At 32.8% G+C, this 19,993-nt stretch overlaps 1 protein-coding gene across 3 annotated transcripts; it reads right to left on the bottom strand.

The window, feature by feature from the left end:
• Positions 1-123: 123 nt before the first annotated feature.
• Positions 124-19,645, bottom strand: LOC123708574. Of its 3 annotated transcripts, XR_006753624.1 has the most exons (8): positions 19,505-19,645; positions 18,575-18,794; positions 10,640-10,778; positions 4,448-4,535; positions 3,140-3,247; positions 2,641-2,778; positions 914-2,277; positions 124-809 (listed from the first exon to the last, which is right to left on the bottom strand). XR_006753624.1 is itself a non-coding variant. In XM_045659350.1 (7 exons), exons 2-7 carry the CDS (start codon positions 18,664-18,666, stop codon positions 2,006-2,008), a joined length of 837 nt encoding a protein of 278 aa, XP_045515306.1. In that variant the 5' UTR covers positions 18,667-18,789; positions 19,505-19,645; the 3' UTR covers positions 124-2,005. The 3 variants fall into 3 exon arrangements, 2 of the variants coding, with proteins under 2 accessions (XP_045515306.1, XP_045515305.1); XM_045659350.1 differs by having other exon boundaries at positions 124-2,277; positions 18,575-18,789; XM_045659349.1 differs by having other exon boundaries at positions 124-2,277.
• Between the last annotated feature and the right edge of the window lie 348 nt (positions 19,646-19,993).

Here is a 19,993-nt window from a genome sequence, read left to right on the forward strand (position 1 = left end):
ATACAAAAATTACTCCTAGGGTAATAGATAACAAACAAGGTTGTGCAATATATGTATATTTCATAGGAATGTTATAAAATGTAAACTTAGGTTTTTATTTATTATAAAATAAATACTGTTTAAAGAAACAGCAGATAGAGCACCTTGATAATATTCAGCTATATGTTATTAGCATTTATTCATACATTCATAAAAACAAAATAAATTTTATTACAGTTTTGACAGATCACATTTTTGTCAAATTATGTTTACGCTATGCAAACAAGATACATCACTTTTGTATAAAGGAGTTTACATAAGACTCATTATGTTTTTATGAATAAGGAGGGTATTATAGCAGCAAGATACAATTTTAGGTATAATATATATGATAAATTTATTATTAAATCGTTGTATTGTTAAACCTACAATTTAAAATGGATTTTTAAGCCTGTGGCTGTATAAATAAGGCTTTATATAAAGCGTGCATAAATAAGTGAAGTGCGAAGATAACCTTGCATTTGGGCAAATACTAAACTAAATGGGCACAAAAACTTACCCTATATTTATCTTTATAGAAGCACAACCAGCATGTTTAATAAAATCATGTTTTTAAATTGCTTAAGTAGCCATTAGATACATCATTCATACCACAAGTGTTTTTATTTTTTTTAAATATACCTTTTTTATTAGCGCATTGAAGGCAAAGTAAGGCGAAACGGATTTCAGAGAAAAATTATAATGCCGTTTTTGCCATGACTTCTAGGACGGCCAAAGATTTAATCCTTTAAAATAACTACATTTATGGGTATTTTATACGAGATATATATCTGAAAAAAAGGCAACTTATTTTGCCATTCCATTTTGTTAACATATTGAATTAGTAAAGATGGATATAACAGTGTATTTATGTTAATTGACTCTTGATACTTACGTAGCCAACGGCCTTTTTTATAATATAATTTTAGTATACATTAAGCGGTATTTTTTTTGTACAAATAAAAAGCTCCAACGGACAAAGGACTTTACCATTACCGATACGAGTATAATTTTTATACAGATACCGGCAAACTTCTTGAGCACTAAACAAGTGAGTGACACTGCTCACTAATGACAACTGATTTACCAATCACGCGATCGACACGTCACTCTCCCGTCGCCGCCAGTCCTCCAGTGATACCTATAAATCGTGTTTGCGCAGACAAGGATATTTGTTCAAGATGTTTGCCGGTATCTGTACTAACTTTTGAGTTATTTAATTTTTAAATTACATATTAATTACAAATTGTTGCCATATCTAAATTGTCTTAGAGCGGATTCGACCAAACTGTTATCCTTTGCATAAATTCTCAAAATATTCATAAAAATTAAATTAGTCTCATTGCACCGTTTTAACGAAAGCTTAGTATTTTTTTATTTGTGACGGACGATGTTAGAACGTTAGTTTAAAAGTGCTGTTAAACTTCTTTAGATTTTTAATTCGGGTAGTTATACAAGCTTTAATTGAATGTCAAGTGAAACATGGCGTTATGGTCACTGTTTCTTACGATTTACAAAAAAACTTGATGATTAAAAACAATCGTGGAGAGTTTCCTGCCAGTTCTTCTTACCAGTGTAGTTAATTTAGACCTTCCTTTTTTAACTTTAAAATAAACATCAATTTACTAAAAAAACATAATTGAATACTGTTATTACATTAGTACATTTAGCATTTGCAGCAATTGCAGAATGGCAACTAACACGTGGCGTGGCATAGTGCAGATAGAAATGGAGGAGGCCTTTGCCAAAAAAGGGCACACAGATATCTAGAAAGAATTGAATCATAGAAAAATACATGTAATTAAATGTAAGGTATCCGAAATAAGGTTTTTATAAATATTATTATTATTAACTATAGTGGTCAGCGATAAAGATAGTATTGGTCGGATTCGTATGCAATTAAAAAATTAAGACATTTTTAAGTAAGTCATCACGTAACATATATATAACTCTCGGTGTATAAAGTCCAATGTGCGTTATTAAAAGCTTACATCATCATGCTTGACAGTGGATTATATCTCATAATCTTAGAAAGCAGAATCCAGAGTAACGAAGTAGTCGTGGCTAGTACTACGCCTGCCCAACCTAGTTCTAACGACCAAGATGTAGTGAATTCCCTCGCGGATAATAGAGGGAGAGCGGGGCCACGTGGGCCAATTAAACCGTCCGCTGTATCGTCCACGTGGGGACTTCCCCGTGTCGATACTCTTTGTACACGCTTGAAGTGTATTATCATTAGTGTGAACATCGCAAATAAACCTGCAAATAAATAAGTGTAAATACCGAAACCAACTAGAGTAAAACAAGTTTTTTTAAGAATTTAAGTTTTTTAAGAAAGATTTGTTTTTCATTTAAACTAGTAGTTTCATAGACGAGGTTCCAGGGTCTTTATATAGATATTATTTAGATAAATCACAGCAGCCGTAAAGCTGATTTCAAATAATTGTCTCAATATATAGCATCAAAAAAGTGCGGTTGTAATGTGGTTGCAAATTCCACACGTTTATGTCACAAACATAAAATCCTAATTTGAGATTGAAGTTAAGGAGTAAGCCCACTGTGAGCGATTTACATTTTCGTCATCAAATCCCTGAAAATATTTTTTTTATTAATGTCACTTACCCGCTAAAAGGTACATAACACCAGTGATGAGCACAGCGCTGATCTGATGCTTACAAACTCCGAAAGCTCCAACCAGCGCAGCACTACCTAATACTATGAGACAGACTAACGCGCATGATATTGACAGATTCTGCATTCCTGAAATAAAACAATAAATATATATTTATTTGTTTCCAAGTCTTTTTTCGATTTTTGTTTATTATTACTACGACAAAAGATCCATTCGACAGATTGTCCAGATCGGTTCTGCCATCAAGGTAAGACTCTCTAATATTAAAGTACCCATACGTGTGCACAGTTACATAACTCTTAGAGTAAGATTCGGAATTGACCAAGTCCGAATCCCAGGTCAAAAATGTCATATTGGATTCGCGATGACTTACTAATTCCGTCGCCACTCCGGCGCAGGACCTAACTTATGAATAGACTTTATAACTAAAGTAGGGAATCCTAATCATTGATTTATAAACCATATTGATATACATAATTGATAACTTACTATGCTGCCAATCAGCCCGCGGTTCCTCAGATTCGTCGTCTGCTAAATAATTTGTGCACAGCGGCTCTGTCGGGAAACCGGCATTCGTCAGTAATGATACTTCTTCCTCTAAAAAATTGATTATTGTTAAAATAATAATTTTTTGAACTGCTACAAGGGCGTAAATTGGAGATCAAATGGAGACGCTTTGTTCTTTTTTTTGGTACTAAATAAGGACATCCTTTTTCAACAAGAAAAATATATAGTTGGAACCAGCTGCCCACTGATGTATTTCAGAACCAATTCGACTTAGGGTCCTTCAAGAAAAAAGCGTACAAATTCTTGAAAGGCCAGCAACGCACTCACGAGCCCTCTGGCATTGAGAGTGTCCTTGGGCAGCGGTATCACTTAACATCAGGTGAGCCTCCTGCCCGTTTGCCCCCTATTTTATAAAAAAAAAATAATAGTTGTTACTGTTTCACCGTACCATTATAAGAACCTGAACTTGCGTTACTTTCTATTATATGCTTTCATTAAAAAAGCTTCCTACTTATACTTGGTATATATGTACTAGAATATGTGAAAATGCCGTTAAAACTTGTAAAAGAGCATTTTTTTGACTTCCTATTTGACACAGAGATATTTGCTAGATAACATTTTTAACGCTTTGTACTGTGAACAACCAAATGTACAAAGAATTCAGATTTAGAAGAAACTTACTATCCGTTTCCGAAGCTTTTTAAATCTTTTAACGTATGTCACGTGAAACGCTTTATCTTGAATCTCTATCGCTTACTTCAAAAATTTTACATTGATTGAACATTAATTAATAGACAATACAGCTACAGTGTTGAACATTTTTTCAATAGAAATGTAAAAGTTGTTCAAATGTTAGCGAAATATTACACACAAAAACTCAACTGACCGGTTAGAATATTTTTGATTACAGTTATTGTGTTCAATACAGCTTTGTTTCCGAGGTTTTTTATAAAAAGGGAAATACTTTTGTTAGAAATTCGTTGTTTTATTTTGTATATAAAATCTCTCCACATTCGAACGTAAATTATACATCTATAAAGTGGAAATTGCTGCAAAATGTAATTTAAGAAATTATGTGTTTAAAGACCCATAACATCTCTGGGGCAGATACATTTCTTTCTTAAGGCAAGTATGTGTTTCTATGCCTTCCAACCGCGAATAATAGTTTCGCTGGAAATCGAACCGGGGACATGCAGACTCCGTATGATCGAAAGGTTATATCGCTGCAGCGACTTTTGCGAACGTTTGCGAAAACTCCACTACCTTATATAGTTGCATAAGACTTATTACCTTCCAAAGACACACACATCTTCCAAATGCCACCATTCATTGGTACTAAGAATGTTGCTCCACCTTTTTTCTTGCTCGTGTCTTCAACCTGCAATACATCATCCGTAGGCTACGTTAAACATGAGCTTTGAAATATTTTCTTGTAGTGTAAATTGTAAGAGGTCTTACATTTATTATTCGGTTTTAAATGCTCGCGGGAATATGTCAGTGCTCGCTAAAGGATATCTTGGAATGTCGCCAAGACTGCAGAGTCTTACCTACCTGAGTATCTGCAATAGTTACACATGACAAAGTTATATCTAGCAAACCTATATTCGTCCCATAAGTATGAATTAAATAAAAATCCAAACATTCGAAAAATTAGAGCAATTAAAAACAATGTAAAATATTAGCGATTGCAGAAACATTTTATATTTATCTTTAGAACAAATGGTATTATAACACTTTGAAGTGTAAACACGCTTGTATTATATGATATTTGCTTTAATATAAATCGCTTACACGCACGTTACATCAACACTAGACAACAAACTAACAGAACGCGATAGAATAAAGAAAATAAAATAAATAGAACTAAATCAAACCTATATAATCCAAAATTTATAAATTTCTTAAAAAATACAACTTGACTCTTTAAAATGGACTGAACATATACATATTTCTATTTATTCTAGTTAGGCGTGTATATTCGCGCGACTCATATTCCTGAAGTCGCAGGTTCGAACCCCAACTTTGTGTCTATGTGCGCAATTAACACCTGTTGGTACAGTGCAGGATATCGTGAAGAAACCGGCATGCCTTATATTCATAAAGTCGATGGAGTGTGTAAGGAACAGGAGGCTGATCACCTACTTGTCTATTCGAAAAACAATTCCAAGGACTAGACCTTAAAAATTGTGAGCGGCTGTTTTTTATATTCCTTATTTGTGTTGATTAATCCTGTATTACAAGAGAATTAAATGTAAAAAGTGTTTATATTACACAGGAGCTTAAGCTTATTACGACTGTAGTCTTTGGTAATCCTCAATCTAAAGCCGTTTTATTTATCCATATACGTTAATAAACATTCCACTTATAAGCGAGTAATCACGACGTGATGGCGAGAATTTTCATGACCCATTTAAGTTTTGAAAATTATTCACCTGACTACGAAAATCTTTTTATTGGACCAATTCCTATATATGACCATCCAGATCCACAAACGGAGAAGATTTTGAACATATAAACAAAAAAATACATACCTCCTCGAGGTTTCTAAATCCTTTAAAATGAAAACTTTTTAGTCATTAAGTCACGTAACCATGACGGATAAGGGACGAAGCAAGATGGATAGTTTCAAACATGGATGTTTTTACGATCTTAATTCATGCGAATTATAGTAACTATCAAAAAGTTTTACTATGAATTTATTAAAGGTAAGGCTTTGAGACCCTCTAGGCTTTTTAAGTAAGATTTACCGCAAAATCAGTCCAATACTAAATCGCCATATGTATTATTCATTTGAACCGACTTTGGATTTAATGAACGCTTAATGAGACAGAAGTAGAATGGGGAATTCGTTTGTAAGGGATTCAAGGATGTGACATTTCGATATCAAGGTTCTTAGTAAGGTTTAGTCCTCAATAATAGATAGATTTAAATTATAATTATTGCCTATAATCTTTCATACAAAGAATAATCGATACTAATAAATTATCGATTACGTATATCTCTTAATTTTTGAATATATAACACTATATTATTCTTATTAAGAAATTAAGCTGGATGTAAATTACTCATTAGTTTTGATATTGAGTAGATTACGCTGAAAAGCTGTTTACACCCGTTATGGAGAACATAGTTCCGTGCTACGAGATGAATTTCGTAGATGTTGTAGCTGTACAGTTGTGTATCAAAGTACTAAAGAGTTATAATATTTAAGAAATTGTTTAACCAGAGGCATCGTAAATTTCTAACAGTAAAATATTTAATTTAACAGTAGGCTGTACATTATAGATAATGAAATCCATGAATCCAAGACAACTTAAGGATATTCACTAAAACAATAAAATAAAGATATCGCGTGCTTAGTGCTGCAATTTCAAGGTTAGTTAGTGATTACAACGCATGGCTTTCATATAATTACGCTGCCTTGACCTTAAAGCGGCTCCTAACTGTCAGTGAGGGAAGCATTCACCGAGAAATTATGTCATTTTCTTCAAATAGTTGAGGAAGTCTGACAAATGAGGTTGGAAAACGGAAGAATATTGAATATTTAAATAACATATATTAATATTTAATTTTCTTTTCAGTAATTATTTGTTTGGCTGGTTGCCGGTCATTTAAGAATTGGTACACTCTTTGCTTGAAAGAGTCCAAGTCAAATGGGTTCGGAAATATTTCAGGAAGCCTCCAGTGAACTGCTTTATAAAACACCCAGGGGTGGAACGACAAACGTCGAGGTGTAACGAAAATTATTCTAATTCTGTATAAATAAATAAAGTTTTATTTCAATACACAAGGTTTCTAATAAATCGTAAAGAGAAAAACTATTGGTCCGAGATAATAAAATCTAATGGAAACTAAAGTATTACGTTAAGGAAAATGCCGACGGAGACAAATCGCTTTCTTTTTAACTTCCATTAACTCAATGTCTCCTAACTCTCACTTGCTTCAGATTCAAAAATAAAATATTCTAGCTTCTAAGAATTGCTGGCTTGTTAAAAATTTAACGTATAAAATGGGATTTTTTATATATTTCTGATAACGGAAACATTTTCCGAGAGAAGTGTTTTTTCTCTCTAATATATGTAGTATTGGAGAGTTCAGACAGAACAAGCAATGAATATTGCAAAAGGTTAAGGCGGTTCGTGAACTTTGACACGTGATCTGAATTTCATGGATTGTAGTTGACAGGCAAAAATTGGGTATGAGACTATTGTTACCTTTCATTCGCGTCAATCTTTTTTTAAATTTTCACCTGAAGTTATAGCTAAAAAATAAAATATCTTAAATATAACGTAGGATGTTTGTACTGTACAAAATAGAGTTGAAACATTATTCTATTGGAAAAAGACTTAAGCGGTCATTTTAATGTCTATCTTACAATCAACATAATAACAAAAATCAAGTTTGTATTTTTCTTTTGTTATGATTACAATGCGTTCAGTGCAATACCACTAAAACCCTAGCACGCCCACCCAGTTTATTATTTCAAGCGATATTCCAATGCTCAAAATAAAATTAAAATGCAAAAACCTTTCATTATAATTACGTACCATTGCGTGCTAAGCAAAAACATCAAGGCTAAATGCTAATGCAAAAGCTTGCCATTTTGAGGTCTTATTTTTGTGTCCATTTAGGCCTTATTGGGGTCAAGGATTTGTTATTCATTCAAGAAAAACATTACCCCAAAAACACATCCTTTCCATCTGATTATCGTGACTTATGTATTTATAATTTTTGTTGTACTTCTAAATATATTATTTTGATTAAATTACAGATAATAATGTCTTCTAATCTAATCTGAAATTTTATCTTTAAATATAGTAAATCACTTTTTGAACTTTACCCTGAGATATATTTTAACCCTTACTAGGGTTGCCTGGAAGAGTCGTCTCATTTATGTTATGTTTTGCACATATAATAAATAATATTTGATGCGACAAAGTGTTAATAAATAAATATTTTGTTAGTTTTGATGTCTTTTTTAATCATCTACAGCGTTGCATAAAGCTTAATCTAATCCATTCAAGGGACGTGAATCTCGATTTTAAGAAAAGGTGTCTACATAGTATCACGCAATCATGACTTATACTATTTTGTAGAAAACTAGTGTCGACATATTGCCTGGAAGGCCTCAGTTTTTATTAAAGGTTATTTGGTTCTATAATAATAACGCCTTTTAATCGGATAATAGAGTATTAACAATATAGCTAATATTTTAATGACATTATATCTAGCACCAGATCCTCATCCGCTTGCCAAATGGCAAAGTCTTTACGCTTGTGCATTCGCTTTCATTTCGCGAGACGCGATGTGATTCTATACCTTACTTTATTGCTTTATGAGTGGGATCCAACAATCCTTAGTCACAAAAATGTTACGACATATACCATTTTTAATCTATAAAATATGAAAACTTTCAATAACCTAAAATCAAAGGAAAAGTAACATTCATTTTACAGATTCAATCCAATAACGCAATTTCGTTTCGAATTTCGAATTCTTCTTCTATAATTAAATAAAATGTAATTCGAAATTCGCTAAGTCTAATATAGCACGGTGTGCTTTTAAAACAGAGTTCAAAGTTAATGAGGGCAAAGACACTGTTGACTAGGAATTATTAAGACTAGTTTTTAAATATTATTTTTATAATATAACTTTTTAATAGTTGCAGAAGCAAATGTGTTGTCGACTTTAAATCGTACGGTATGCTCTTAATGGTATGGCTTCATCCAGTCGTATCGGTTGGCAAATACTTCCTCTAACTGGTTCTGTAAACTGGTGGTGCGCGGCGAATATATCAGACTTCAATGTTTAGTTTTATTGTTCGCAAATCATACGAATTTGAAAATTAATATTAAATAAATATTTTACTCGACGGCTTTATATGTGTATGCTCGGAAATAGTCGAGTTATTTGTATAATCGTAGAGCGAGGTCACAATTTGCATTAGCAACTTAATTACCTCTTATCAAACGTGTGACATATTTGGGTAAATTGTTATTTTAGCATTAATTCATTTTGCGCAAATATAATTGGTATAATAATATACGAAATAAAATTGGTTTGAAATAATTTAATGCCTTTTAACAACAGTTAGTTAAGTAGTATTCATAGGGAATTAAATAATAATAGGAGAATGTCCCATGACGTGTCCAGCCCAGATATTTTGAGGCAATCTATTTGACAAAATCGACTTACTGGCGTTGGGTAGAAATATAAAACGCTTTTGCAGAAAAAATAAAATTCTACAAGGTAATAATAGAAAACGCCAAAATGTTATCTTGTTAAACATAAGGAAATATTGAACCGAACGTCTCGAGTGTAAAGGTTCACAAAAAGAAAACTTACGATGTTATTAAACTTCCAAGATTTTCCTTTGCTCGTTCGGGGTATAACTGAAAGTGTCGGCTTACACCAGAAATACACTTTCGACCCGTTCCGACATCGTATAAGATTTTATTGGGTAACCTTACATTTATAAGTAGATACAATATTTAGTATTTTTGTAGGAGCTTTTGCTAAAACTAAAATAAACGCAAGATGTTTGGTACCCTTTACAACAGCCATACAGAGCGAAAGGCCGTCAAAACGTTAAGGTATGCAAATATATACGTACAATGTAGAACAATGTTAAAATGTGTAGGACTCGCATGTCAAAGACATTACTGTAATTATATAATATAAAATTAGTAAAAATTTATATTAAATATGTAATTTTAAATACATATATCCTGAAGCAACAATGTCTCAACTTAATCTTCCCTTAATTATTTATTTTTTAATTGAAATATAAATGTCGTCATAATCGTTACATCTATTTGAGCATAACCTACTTCACTTAAGAAGAACAAGGCTAAGTTTGTAATACCTAAGTAAGATGTGAATTTCTTAAACATTTGCTATATATGCATGAATCAATATTTTGTTATAAATATAATCATATTAGATCTGCCTATCGCTTCACTTTTATAGGTTTATCGTATATGTTTAAGATTACCTTTATTTAATAAAACTGTGTATACCACTTGAATCCAATTTCCCTTGCAAGGCAATTGTACAATTTTTATTTTCCAACCTCGCAAATAGACTTTTGTTTTTCGAATTACATAAGCTTCACCGAATTTCAGACAGCTTATAAATTTCGTAGCAACACTACGCTACGTCCAAATATCAAGTGAGTGATAAATTTCCCCTGGGAACATCGATTATTCGTCTACGCTATGGTTAACTTATAGGCGTTTTGAGAGTTAAATGATATTTTATTATTTTATATATCAAGTTATTCTTTGGATGTTAAACGAATACTGACTACTTTGTTTGACATTTTTAAAAGTATTTTTTAGAATCAACTCAAAAAACAAAATGGAATAATTCCGTCATTTCAAATATAATATTTATTGTAACACATTTGGCCCTGAATTTAGTTAAAATATTTTTAAAGATATAACATACATCAGAGTAGGTACAGTTATTTTCTAGATTTACCTTAACAACTTTCTCATCGAGCAGCCATTGTAAGGCAGTGTTGGAGGCGTTCGCCAAAGCCGTAAGTGCGCTTCGTTCCCACGACACATGCTCCCAGTGTTCGGTCATGATAGCCGCGCATAACATCGCCGTTGAACAACTGAAATTAAAGTATATTCCCTACTTATTTTAACCAAGGGAAATCGCTTAGTATACTTTAAACATAAGCCTTACTAAACTAAAAGTCACGTTTATTTACTTTCTAAAATGACGCCAGCGCTTTGGACTCAGATGTTTGAGTCGTTTTATTTATGGGACAGTAGACAAACGAGCTAAGTGTTTGCCACCGCCCGTGAACACCTGCTACACCTGCTGTTTGCAAGTGCATTGCTGGCCCTTAAGGTAATAGTATTCTCTTCTCTTGAAGGCTCCTTAGACGTAACGGTTTGAATACCAGGAATACATTTATGAGGAAGATGGCATTCTTTACTCAAAACTTAACAAAACTTTTCATGTGTTGGGAAAATAGCAACTAATGCCTATTATATATATATACATATATAATAGGCATTAGTTTACATATATGTTATTATATTTACTATCCAGATTATAAGATAATTCTTTTGATCAACTTAACTCAATAAATGAACTGCCAAATTTCAGCGCTTCGTAGAATAACTGTGTATAAAATACTAGCGTTTCTCATTTACGCTCATCGCAGTAATTTGATTTGGCGAACTCGTTTATCGCATAAGCGGGGATGTTACTATCCAGATTCAGGACAAATAAACATGTTTATAATACTCTTATTAATCCGACTCTTAACCTTAAATAATGCCTTCGCCTCTTGTTCGTTATACTTACAATATTTTCATGTACTTACTAAAACTGTATTCTTAATAAAATGAAAATCTATGATATTTTTAATTAATTTTCCAAGACAATATAAAATTATCGTTATAAATGATAATTACTATTTTTATAGCTAAGGTTAATTCTCGCTTATTAACTAATAATTTTAGTTCTGTACGTTATTCATTTTATTAAAGTAATAAAGACTTGTCATCTGTTACACATCATAACAAAAAAAGGTTTCCACTCCAAGCACTTACTCGCGTAACAAGCCACTTTTGTCTAAGGCCCCGACTGCCACTCTAGACACAAAGGTCTACTTCAAGAATACTCTTCATATTCACGGAATGTCTCTCATACTAATAAATGACTTTTGTACTGTAATTTTATCATAAGACTTTGATGATTGATGTATTACATATTTAAACAAATAAAAAAACCTATAACAACACTAAAAATCAATGCTGATAGTGACGAAAACTAAAAGTTGATATGGGTCCTGAGTTGATGTAGTTTTTTGTTGTTGTTGATGAACGAATTTTTTTTATTAAAGGTACACTTTGTGAACAAGCATATTACAATTTGAGGATTACATTCAAGATAAGAATGCTTCAATGCAAATGCGTGTTGTTCCCACGAGAATGTAAGTGCGTGCTCCTATTTCATGCCTCCTGCTGATGTCATGTGGTGAGGGTGTGATGGTTGCAGCTCCTTACAAACATTGTATAATACAAAAAGAAACTTGGCGATTAAAAAGAGTGGTGGAGTGTTTATTGCCAGTTCTTCTCTTCCATTCTACGCCCTTGATTTGAGAACTGGCAGTAAATGTAAAATTAGAAGCATTTAATGTTTCATTTAATTTCTTTTTTATTGACGTTTGTAAGTGTACATTGTGTTACCTATATGAATAAATGATTTTGACTTTAGGACAATCCTTGCAAGCCTTGGCAAAATCAAATTGGTTGCTGATCTAATTTTATATATTTTTGTTATTTTTTATTTTATAATACTACAAACTCTAATTATTTTATTTTTACCTCACACACTGTTTTATTGTTTTTTTTTTCGATATTTGTCATGTGAGGAACATGTATAACAACTAACAACTAACAATTCAATAATTGACCTGTATAGTAGCTTTATTCTAGGGGTACATTGTCATCACATATAATTATTTAACTAATGGATATTGTAAATCATATTTTAAAAGAATAAGTGTTTTTGGAAGGGGCAACTAGAATCATCTTTATATTTCATTAAACGTTCAAAAGTGCCATTTTAGGAGGTCTAATTGAAATAAATGATTTGACTTGACGTGGCTTATATCAAATAAGTATTCTTTCTAACTTTCTTTTAAATGGCGTATTAAATTATCTGCGAATGACAAAATGAAATCAAATTCCGTATGATTTCATAAAAAACGAGCTATAATTAATAAATTTGATAAAAAAAATGATAAAAACATTTAAAGTTTATCCGTGCACTCATTGTTACCTGTCATGTTAAGTTGCACGTACGTATACATGAAGGCAGAACGGACATACGTATACTACATAGGTACTTAATAAGAGCTGTTATTTAACTGTAAAAGCTTTATTTAGATTATTTTGTTCAATAGGAAGGTCGTGATAAACATTTATATGATAGAAGTTTCTCAATAAAATATGAATGATTTCAAATAAATAAATGGAGCATTGATAAGAAATAGAATATGTATATATACCGGTCTTATGAAATGCATGAAAAATGTCGTATATTATTTAGCCATACTTTCAAGCCGTTCCAAAACCTAGGCCAGCAATTTGATACTATGCAATACAGATTCGGTTTAAATTCTTTGCGCAAAAGATTTCCGGCCTCTATCCAATCCTCTATGCTTACAGAATTTTGTTTGGCAATGTTATCCGATATAAATGTAGGAATACAAATGTATTATAGTCATCTTTGCAAATTGGTTTATAGAATTACAGTTTGTTGTGAGTTTTGTAAGTTTTACTATGAGTTTTACAAAGAACGTATTAAGCCAAGATGAAAGGCGACTGTTTGCACTTTATCGCTTGACTTAGATAAATAAACCTAGATAACACTGAAAATGTTTAGAAAATGAAAAACGGCTTAATGGAGAAAGTTGCCAATACTTTTATTGTTTTTCGAAGTAATCTCCGTTCCTCTCTACATATCGTCGCATTCGATGGAACCACTGAGAAAAGCAGTGGGCCCATGCTTCCTCAGAGATCACTTCTATAGCATTTTCGTACGCTTTCACCCCATCTTCAGGGCTCGTAAAGCGAATACCTCGAATTTTATCTTTAGTTCTTGGGAATAAATGAAAGTTGCAGGGCGCCAGGTCAGGACTGTATGGCGGATGACTCATTATCTCGACACCTGCCATAGTCAAATATTCACCAGTGCATGCGAAGGTATTTGTGGTCGTCGGTTAAAGTATGGGGAATCCATCTGGTACAAAGCTTCCTGTCGCCTAAATGTTCATGTAATATTTTTTGAACTTGAAATGTCTAGGCTTGTCCGTATCTCCTTATTATCTTCAGTAGTCGCTGTTAAATGACGTCCCTCACGCGGATCATTATTGAGATTGCTACGTCCACGCTTAAACTCGTTAAACCAATTGTAAATAGTGGCACGAGATGGGGCTTTATTAAGAAATCCTAATCGCAGACTATCATTGCTTTGTTGTTGAGTAAGCCCACAACGAAAGTCATAATAAATCATTGATTTGCCGCCAATTCACAAAAACAAATGACAAATGAATGCAACATATAAGGTTATCAAAGAGTTCTAAAATTGAAATTTGGGAAGGGGTAGCTATTACACGTTCGTAATGGTATTAAATTATTAAACCAAAACCAAGCGTAATATTTCATTAAAATGGACTTAAAATACGTACACTCCGTAGGTGATCAAAAAAAAACATCAAAATGTAAGGTGATGCTTGACGTCGCGCGAAAATGGAAAAAGGATATTTCATTTCAAAGAAATTCTCATCCGAGAACTCGTTACCCACTCAACACATTTCGTGTATGTTCTTGTGTGAAATAGGGAAGTTTCAGCAAAGTAAAGCTATAAAAAAGAACTGCGCACAATGCAGCCGACTCACAACAAAGATAACTGTATTTCATATTCTTATTGACTGAAAAATTTGATTAAATTTTTCCTTTTTCATGTATTAGAAAGAAATACATATCTATTTATTAAGCAACACAGATTAAACAAACACTCAATGACGATAACCAAAAGTGTGTTTTACTTAGATTTTTATTGTTGTCACCAATAACACTGATGTTTAGTGCGCTGTTTCTTTCATGTACTTTTTTTATGCCCTGAAGGCGTTTTAACGTTTAAAAAGTGTTTGTGTGTTTTAACGTTGCGTAAAATTATTACATTTTGGAATTCATTTAGGACAGCTTTTTCACGCGTATGTATGATTAATAAATATGTATATTTTTAGTTTAACACTTCAATAAACAGATAATAACATATTGGGCCATTTCGAAAAAAGAACAAGTTCTAATCCATTAAATTTTGTACTCGTGTTTCCTAATTGACAAGTAGTATCGTGTATAAGTCATACTATAAACGAATCGATTCATATACAGCAAATATTATCATGTGTAATTTAACGCACTTCTTACAGTGAGTGTCTCTTATTGAGTATGTAAATCTGCGTGATTTAGGTCAAACGTGAGGTGATTTCCTCGCTCTCGAAGTGAGAAAACAGCTAGAAAATAAATTATTAATTTTCTTGTCGTCATAAAGCTCACTCGAAAGTATACGCGTGCTTATATTTTCATAGTAAAAGTATAGTACATATAACGTTTATAGGTTTAGTTTCTGTTTTTTGCAAGAAATGGTCTGAAAATTCATTTAATTGAGTGATGAGTTGCAATGTAAGTTGATTTGTAAGAAAGACCGTATATTGAAGCTCGAAAATAGCTGAACAGGTTCCATAAAGATATGGTGCAGGCTGGAAAGGTATAGAAGTAAGGTATGATTCTAAACACATTTCGTCAATAATACGTACAGTTGTAAACAGTGCGTTCCCAACTAAAATACGAAGGTAAGTTGTATAAATGGTGACATATAATTGCAAGTAGGACATTCCAATTCCTGAAAAGCTTTAGAATTCATCTTATAACGACATCGTTAGTGAGCGCTTAGCGGGCATACTTCACTCAACCGCGAGGCCCTAACGTTACAAATGAGGTAGAATTTTATACACCTAGTACATCTCGAATAAAACCTCAACAGTCATCTCAAAAATATACTCAAGGTTACTGAGTCTAGGAATAATTAATGTGTTTTGTATTAAAAAGTTGTAAACATAACAAAGCACTCGACAGACTTTGGAGTCTCATTAGTGAGCTGTTATAACAGAAATATTACGTAGCTACGTGGCTGATTTTATGGAAACGATGTATAAAATTGCTGAGATTTTATAAAGAGTGTTGGCATAGTGGCTTCAACATACGACATTATCCATGAGGGTAGGTTAGAACTCGGCTAAGTATTTCTATCTATGTGTGGACTTAAAACATTATAAGAAAACCGGCACGCCTTAGTCCTTAAAAAGTTGAGTGGCCCAAACCTAAAACGTGTCATGACCACCGTGATGAAGCTTTACATTAATAATGTATAGTTTTAACTAGGTCTACCTTTCTATTTATATTAATATGAAGCTCGATAATTTCGTTGATAATAAAGTGGGAGTGTCTATATAATGCGAGTTTAATTACTTACTGACTTTTTATAGACCCTTTGTTAAAATGCCCTATTTATTATTCAAATGCTTTCGCTGAATTTATTTTAAATATGTGTTGTTCAACCGATTCAGAAACAAGATTTCAAATGGTATCAACGTTATCGGCGTAAGAGGATCTATCTCATTTGATTCGACTGCAATAAAATATTTATTTTCATAGTTAATCAAACTACGAACTCCGATTCGCGCTACTACCCTGTTCTACTATATCGTGGGCATTACTTGAAATCTTTAAATATGGATAAAAATCTAACAAATGGTACAATTTTTTTTCTCTACGAAAAGTACAATATAAGATATAAATACTTATAAAACCCAGTTTAAAAACCTATATAAACTAAACAAAATCTGTAGTATTATATAAACCAATATGTACTAAATCTGTACCCGCTAGTGACACGTAGAACCACTTCGTCTAGGGTTAGTTACATTTATGGACCAATGAGTAATGTACACAAGCAGATGTTTAAGCTTTAGAATCTTTTACTAAAACTTATTACAGAAACTTAAAGTAAGTAAAGTAGTACAAAAAAGATATCAAGAACAATATATATGCATTAATATTGTCCAATTCGGTGTCGAGACCCTTAGTCCGTGGGGTCCTAGCGCTATAAGGCTTTTTAAGGATATAGCAAAGTTAGTCACACATCTCAAGAGACTGAAGAGCTGGCAAACTCGGCGACCTCGGACATATAATTAGTATAGCTATTTAAAGGGGGAACGCTGCCTGTATCTTCAGAACCTTGCCTAAAGGGACTCTTTTTAATGTTTATATTTTTGTTATTCTATTTTAATGTTAGTTTGTGTATATTATTATGTACATATATTCACATATAATCAATATATGTCGCAGTATATATCTACATAGAGCAGTGTTGGCCTAGTGGCTTCAGCGTGCGACTCTCATTCCTGAGTTCGATCCCCGGCTGTGCACTTATGGATTTTTTTCTATGTGCGCATTAAACATTAGCTCGAACGGTGAAGGAAAACATCGTGAGGAAACCGGCTTGCCTTAAACCCAAAAAGTCGACGGCGTGCATCAGGCACAGAAGGCTGATCACCTACTTGCCTATTCGATTAACAAATGATCATGAAACAGATAAAGAAATCTGAGGCCCAGACCTGAAAAGGTTGTAGGTCCATTGATTTATTTTTATTTCTATATAAGTTTTATATACACTTTCATAGTGTCAGTTTTAATTTTCAAAAAAGGATATTGTTTTGAAAATAAAATTTGGTTCTTAACGTGGTTTTAGTGTTTACAGAAAACAATGACTCATATACAAAGTCCAAGCTATAATACAAAAATATTTCAAATGTTTACTAAAATGTATTTGTAAACTTTTTTTTTTGCAAAATACCGTTTACTTAAATAAAACTTTAACATATTTAAACGTGAACTATTACATTATTGACACAACTCACGCCGGCTAGGATTTCTAAAAAGCCCTCTAAACATCGAGTTACGTAATAAATTTTCGTTTAAGGATATTTTATTTAAATCTCAACCACCACGTAACCAATTATTCAAATTACCAGCGATTAGTCGTAGCAAGCAATTATTCTATTCACAGACATTCGTCGTACAAAGAAAAATGCGATTACTGGGAAAGGAATGTGAAATCCGTGAGAAAACCCATCTCGGTAGCCATAGAACAAAACCAGTAAAGCACTACCAAATTCTATATAGGTATATAACTTTATATACATTACGCGTGTGTTTGCAAACCGTGCCTTTATTTACCCTTGCCCTTTGTTGGATAAACTTTCTCAGCATATCACATTTGATTGTTTTCGGAAAATTTATTCCATATGTTGTTTTATTTACACAAAACTCACTACACTTTTTTATTTATTAAACCGACAACATACATACGAATACAATTTGTATTGAAATCGTGACTCTGAAATTCTTTGTTGTATTGATGCAAACACAAACTTAGCGTAACAATAAAACACCAGCCTTTACTTTAACGGAATATTAAAACACATTTTACATTATATTAAACTTTAAGCATTCTTAAACGCATTGGCCTAAAAATGTTGAATGCGGTTTGCGGCTGATTTTTAACGAGTGTGGTTCATGCATTCATCTGTAGATGACCTACCAAGTCACATTTAATGCAGTAGTCAACATTCAATCTAGTAGGGCGAATTAAGAAAAAGGAGATGTATGTACGTAGACGTAATCGCGGGTCGGATCGGAAATTTTCTTTTAATACTTTATTCATAATATAAAGATTTTAAAAAAACTTGTAGTCAGTTAAGAATTTATTTGAGTGTAGCAACTCGGATATATTACCTGATGAACTGACTAACGTACTCACCTGGTAAGTAGAAGAGTCGCCAGAAGGTAGAAGACCGAAGGATGGACGCCACACTCGCAATCGCCCTGTGGCGTGGCTGTCTGCGCCTCCATGCCAGCGCCAAGTTTGTGGTAGGCGATGTACGCTCGCGCCGGACTGCCGTGGGAAGCAATTTTTGTAATCTTTCTAAACCGCCAACACTGAAACTGCTCATCTGGTCCTTTAGACCATGCCTCCTATCCTGAAAAAGATTTAGTTTGTACGTGCTTTTATACCGAACATACTTCTGAAAATAAGATTTCTACTTGTGTGATACTTTTTCTTTAATCAAGTTTAATAAACATTAAAAACGGATAAGTAATTATTCTAGTCCTAATATTATACACATTTAAATGTAATTCTCCATAATCTCATTTTCCTGTTTTTTATTGAAGTCGAGATTTTCAGTGAAACAAACAGTTTTTGTTGAAATTTTGTAAATAGGTTGCAAAGAGACATACTTGCTTCAGAACAAACTAAGTCTATTAGCTTGTTTCAATATACTTTTTATGCCTATATCTACAGAGACTGAAATCCATTTAACGATAAGTCTTAACATATAAGTATTTTATTTAATGTATTATATAATAACTCCTTAATTCCAATTCGGGATATGACTATTTGTTGGCACTGTAAGCCAAAACCCGTGCCAAAGTCTAAGTTTGTGTTTCGGTTTCGACTAAGACAAAGGATGTAACTTGCAACAGAATTTCCTATACGAGACCAGAATTAACGAAGAAAATCTCTCCATTAACTTATTAAGGTAAGTTAATGGAGAGATTAACTTACTATTACTTATTATTAACTTACTTCAATTACTCATACAATTTCCAGGGCCTGAATCATTTTGTCAATATCGTAATTAGATGTTATCAATTTGACACGTCGTGGTATAGTAATTGTTTCGCTTACCCATACGCAGTTTAACACCTGACTGGCAACAAAAACATGGGGTATTCGGTCACATTTTTGATTCTTAAAGTTCCCGGTTTCGAAATGGTTGCGGGAAAGGTTTGTTGACGGTTCACTCGCGAAGCCTAGCCGACGTTCTCTCTACTTGAGGATAACAAACAGACTGACGGGCCGGGAAAAACGTGAAAATAAGCGAAATGTAGTGCTGAAAACGAGGGAATTCCAGTATCGATATTCACAATTCGTTTATTCTAAAGCAGTTCCACATGTCTCACTTTTAAATCTCTGATTAAATATTGATTTTAATTGTAAACCAACTATAATACGTGGTAGACCACTAACGAAAAAATTGATTTTCTATAGAATTTGAAAATGTTCCTTTCTTAACAATATTATAGTTATTATATTGCGCTATTGTTGTTAAGCATCTGAAATCATTGAATATTTGAACAGTTAACCAACAGTGTAACTTTCTAGCATTACTGACTT

The sequence above is a fragment of the Pieris brassicae genome, chromosome 4 (genome assembly GCF_905147105.1).
Source record: "Pieris brassicae chromosome 4, ilPieBrab1.1, whole genome shotgun sequence".
Lineage (NCBI taxonomy): Eukaryota > Metazoa > Arthropoda > Insecta > Lepidoptera > Pieridae > Pieris > Pieris brassicae.

Excerpts from the sequence above, each read along its gene's own strand:
- LOC123708574 (XM_045659350.1), bottom strand. The coding sequence starts at position 18,666 with ATGGAGGCGCAGACAGCCACGCCACAGGGCGATTGCGAGTGTGGCGTC. Across the intron at positions 4,536-10,639 it reads TCGATGAGAAAGTTGTTAAG|GTTGAAGACACGAGCAAGAA; the intron begins GTAAATCTAGAA and ends GATGTATTGCAG. Across the intron at positions 2,779-3,139 it reads GCGGGCTGATTGGCAGCATA|GAATGCAGAATCTGTCAATA; the intron begins GTAAGTTATCAA and ends GTTTTATTTCAG.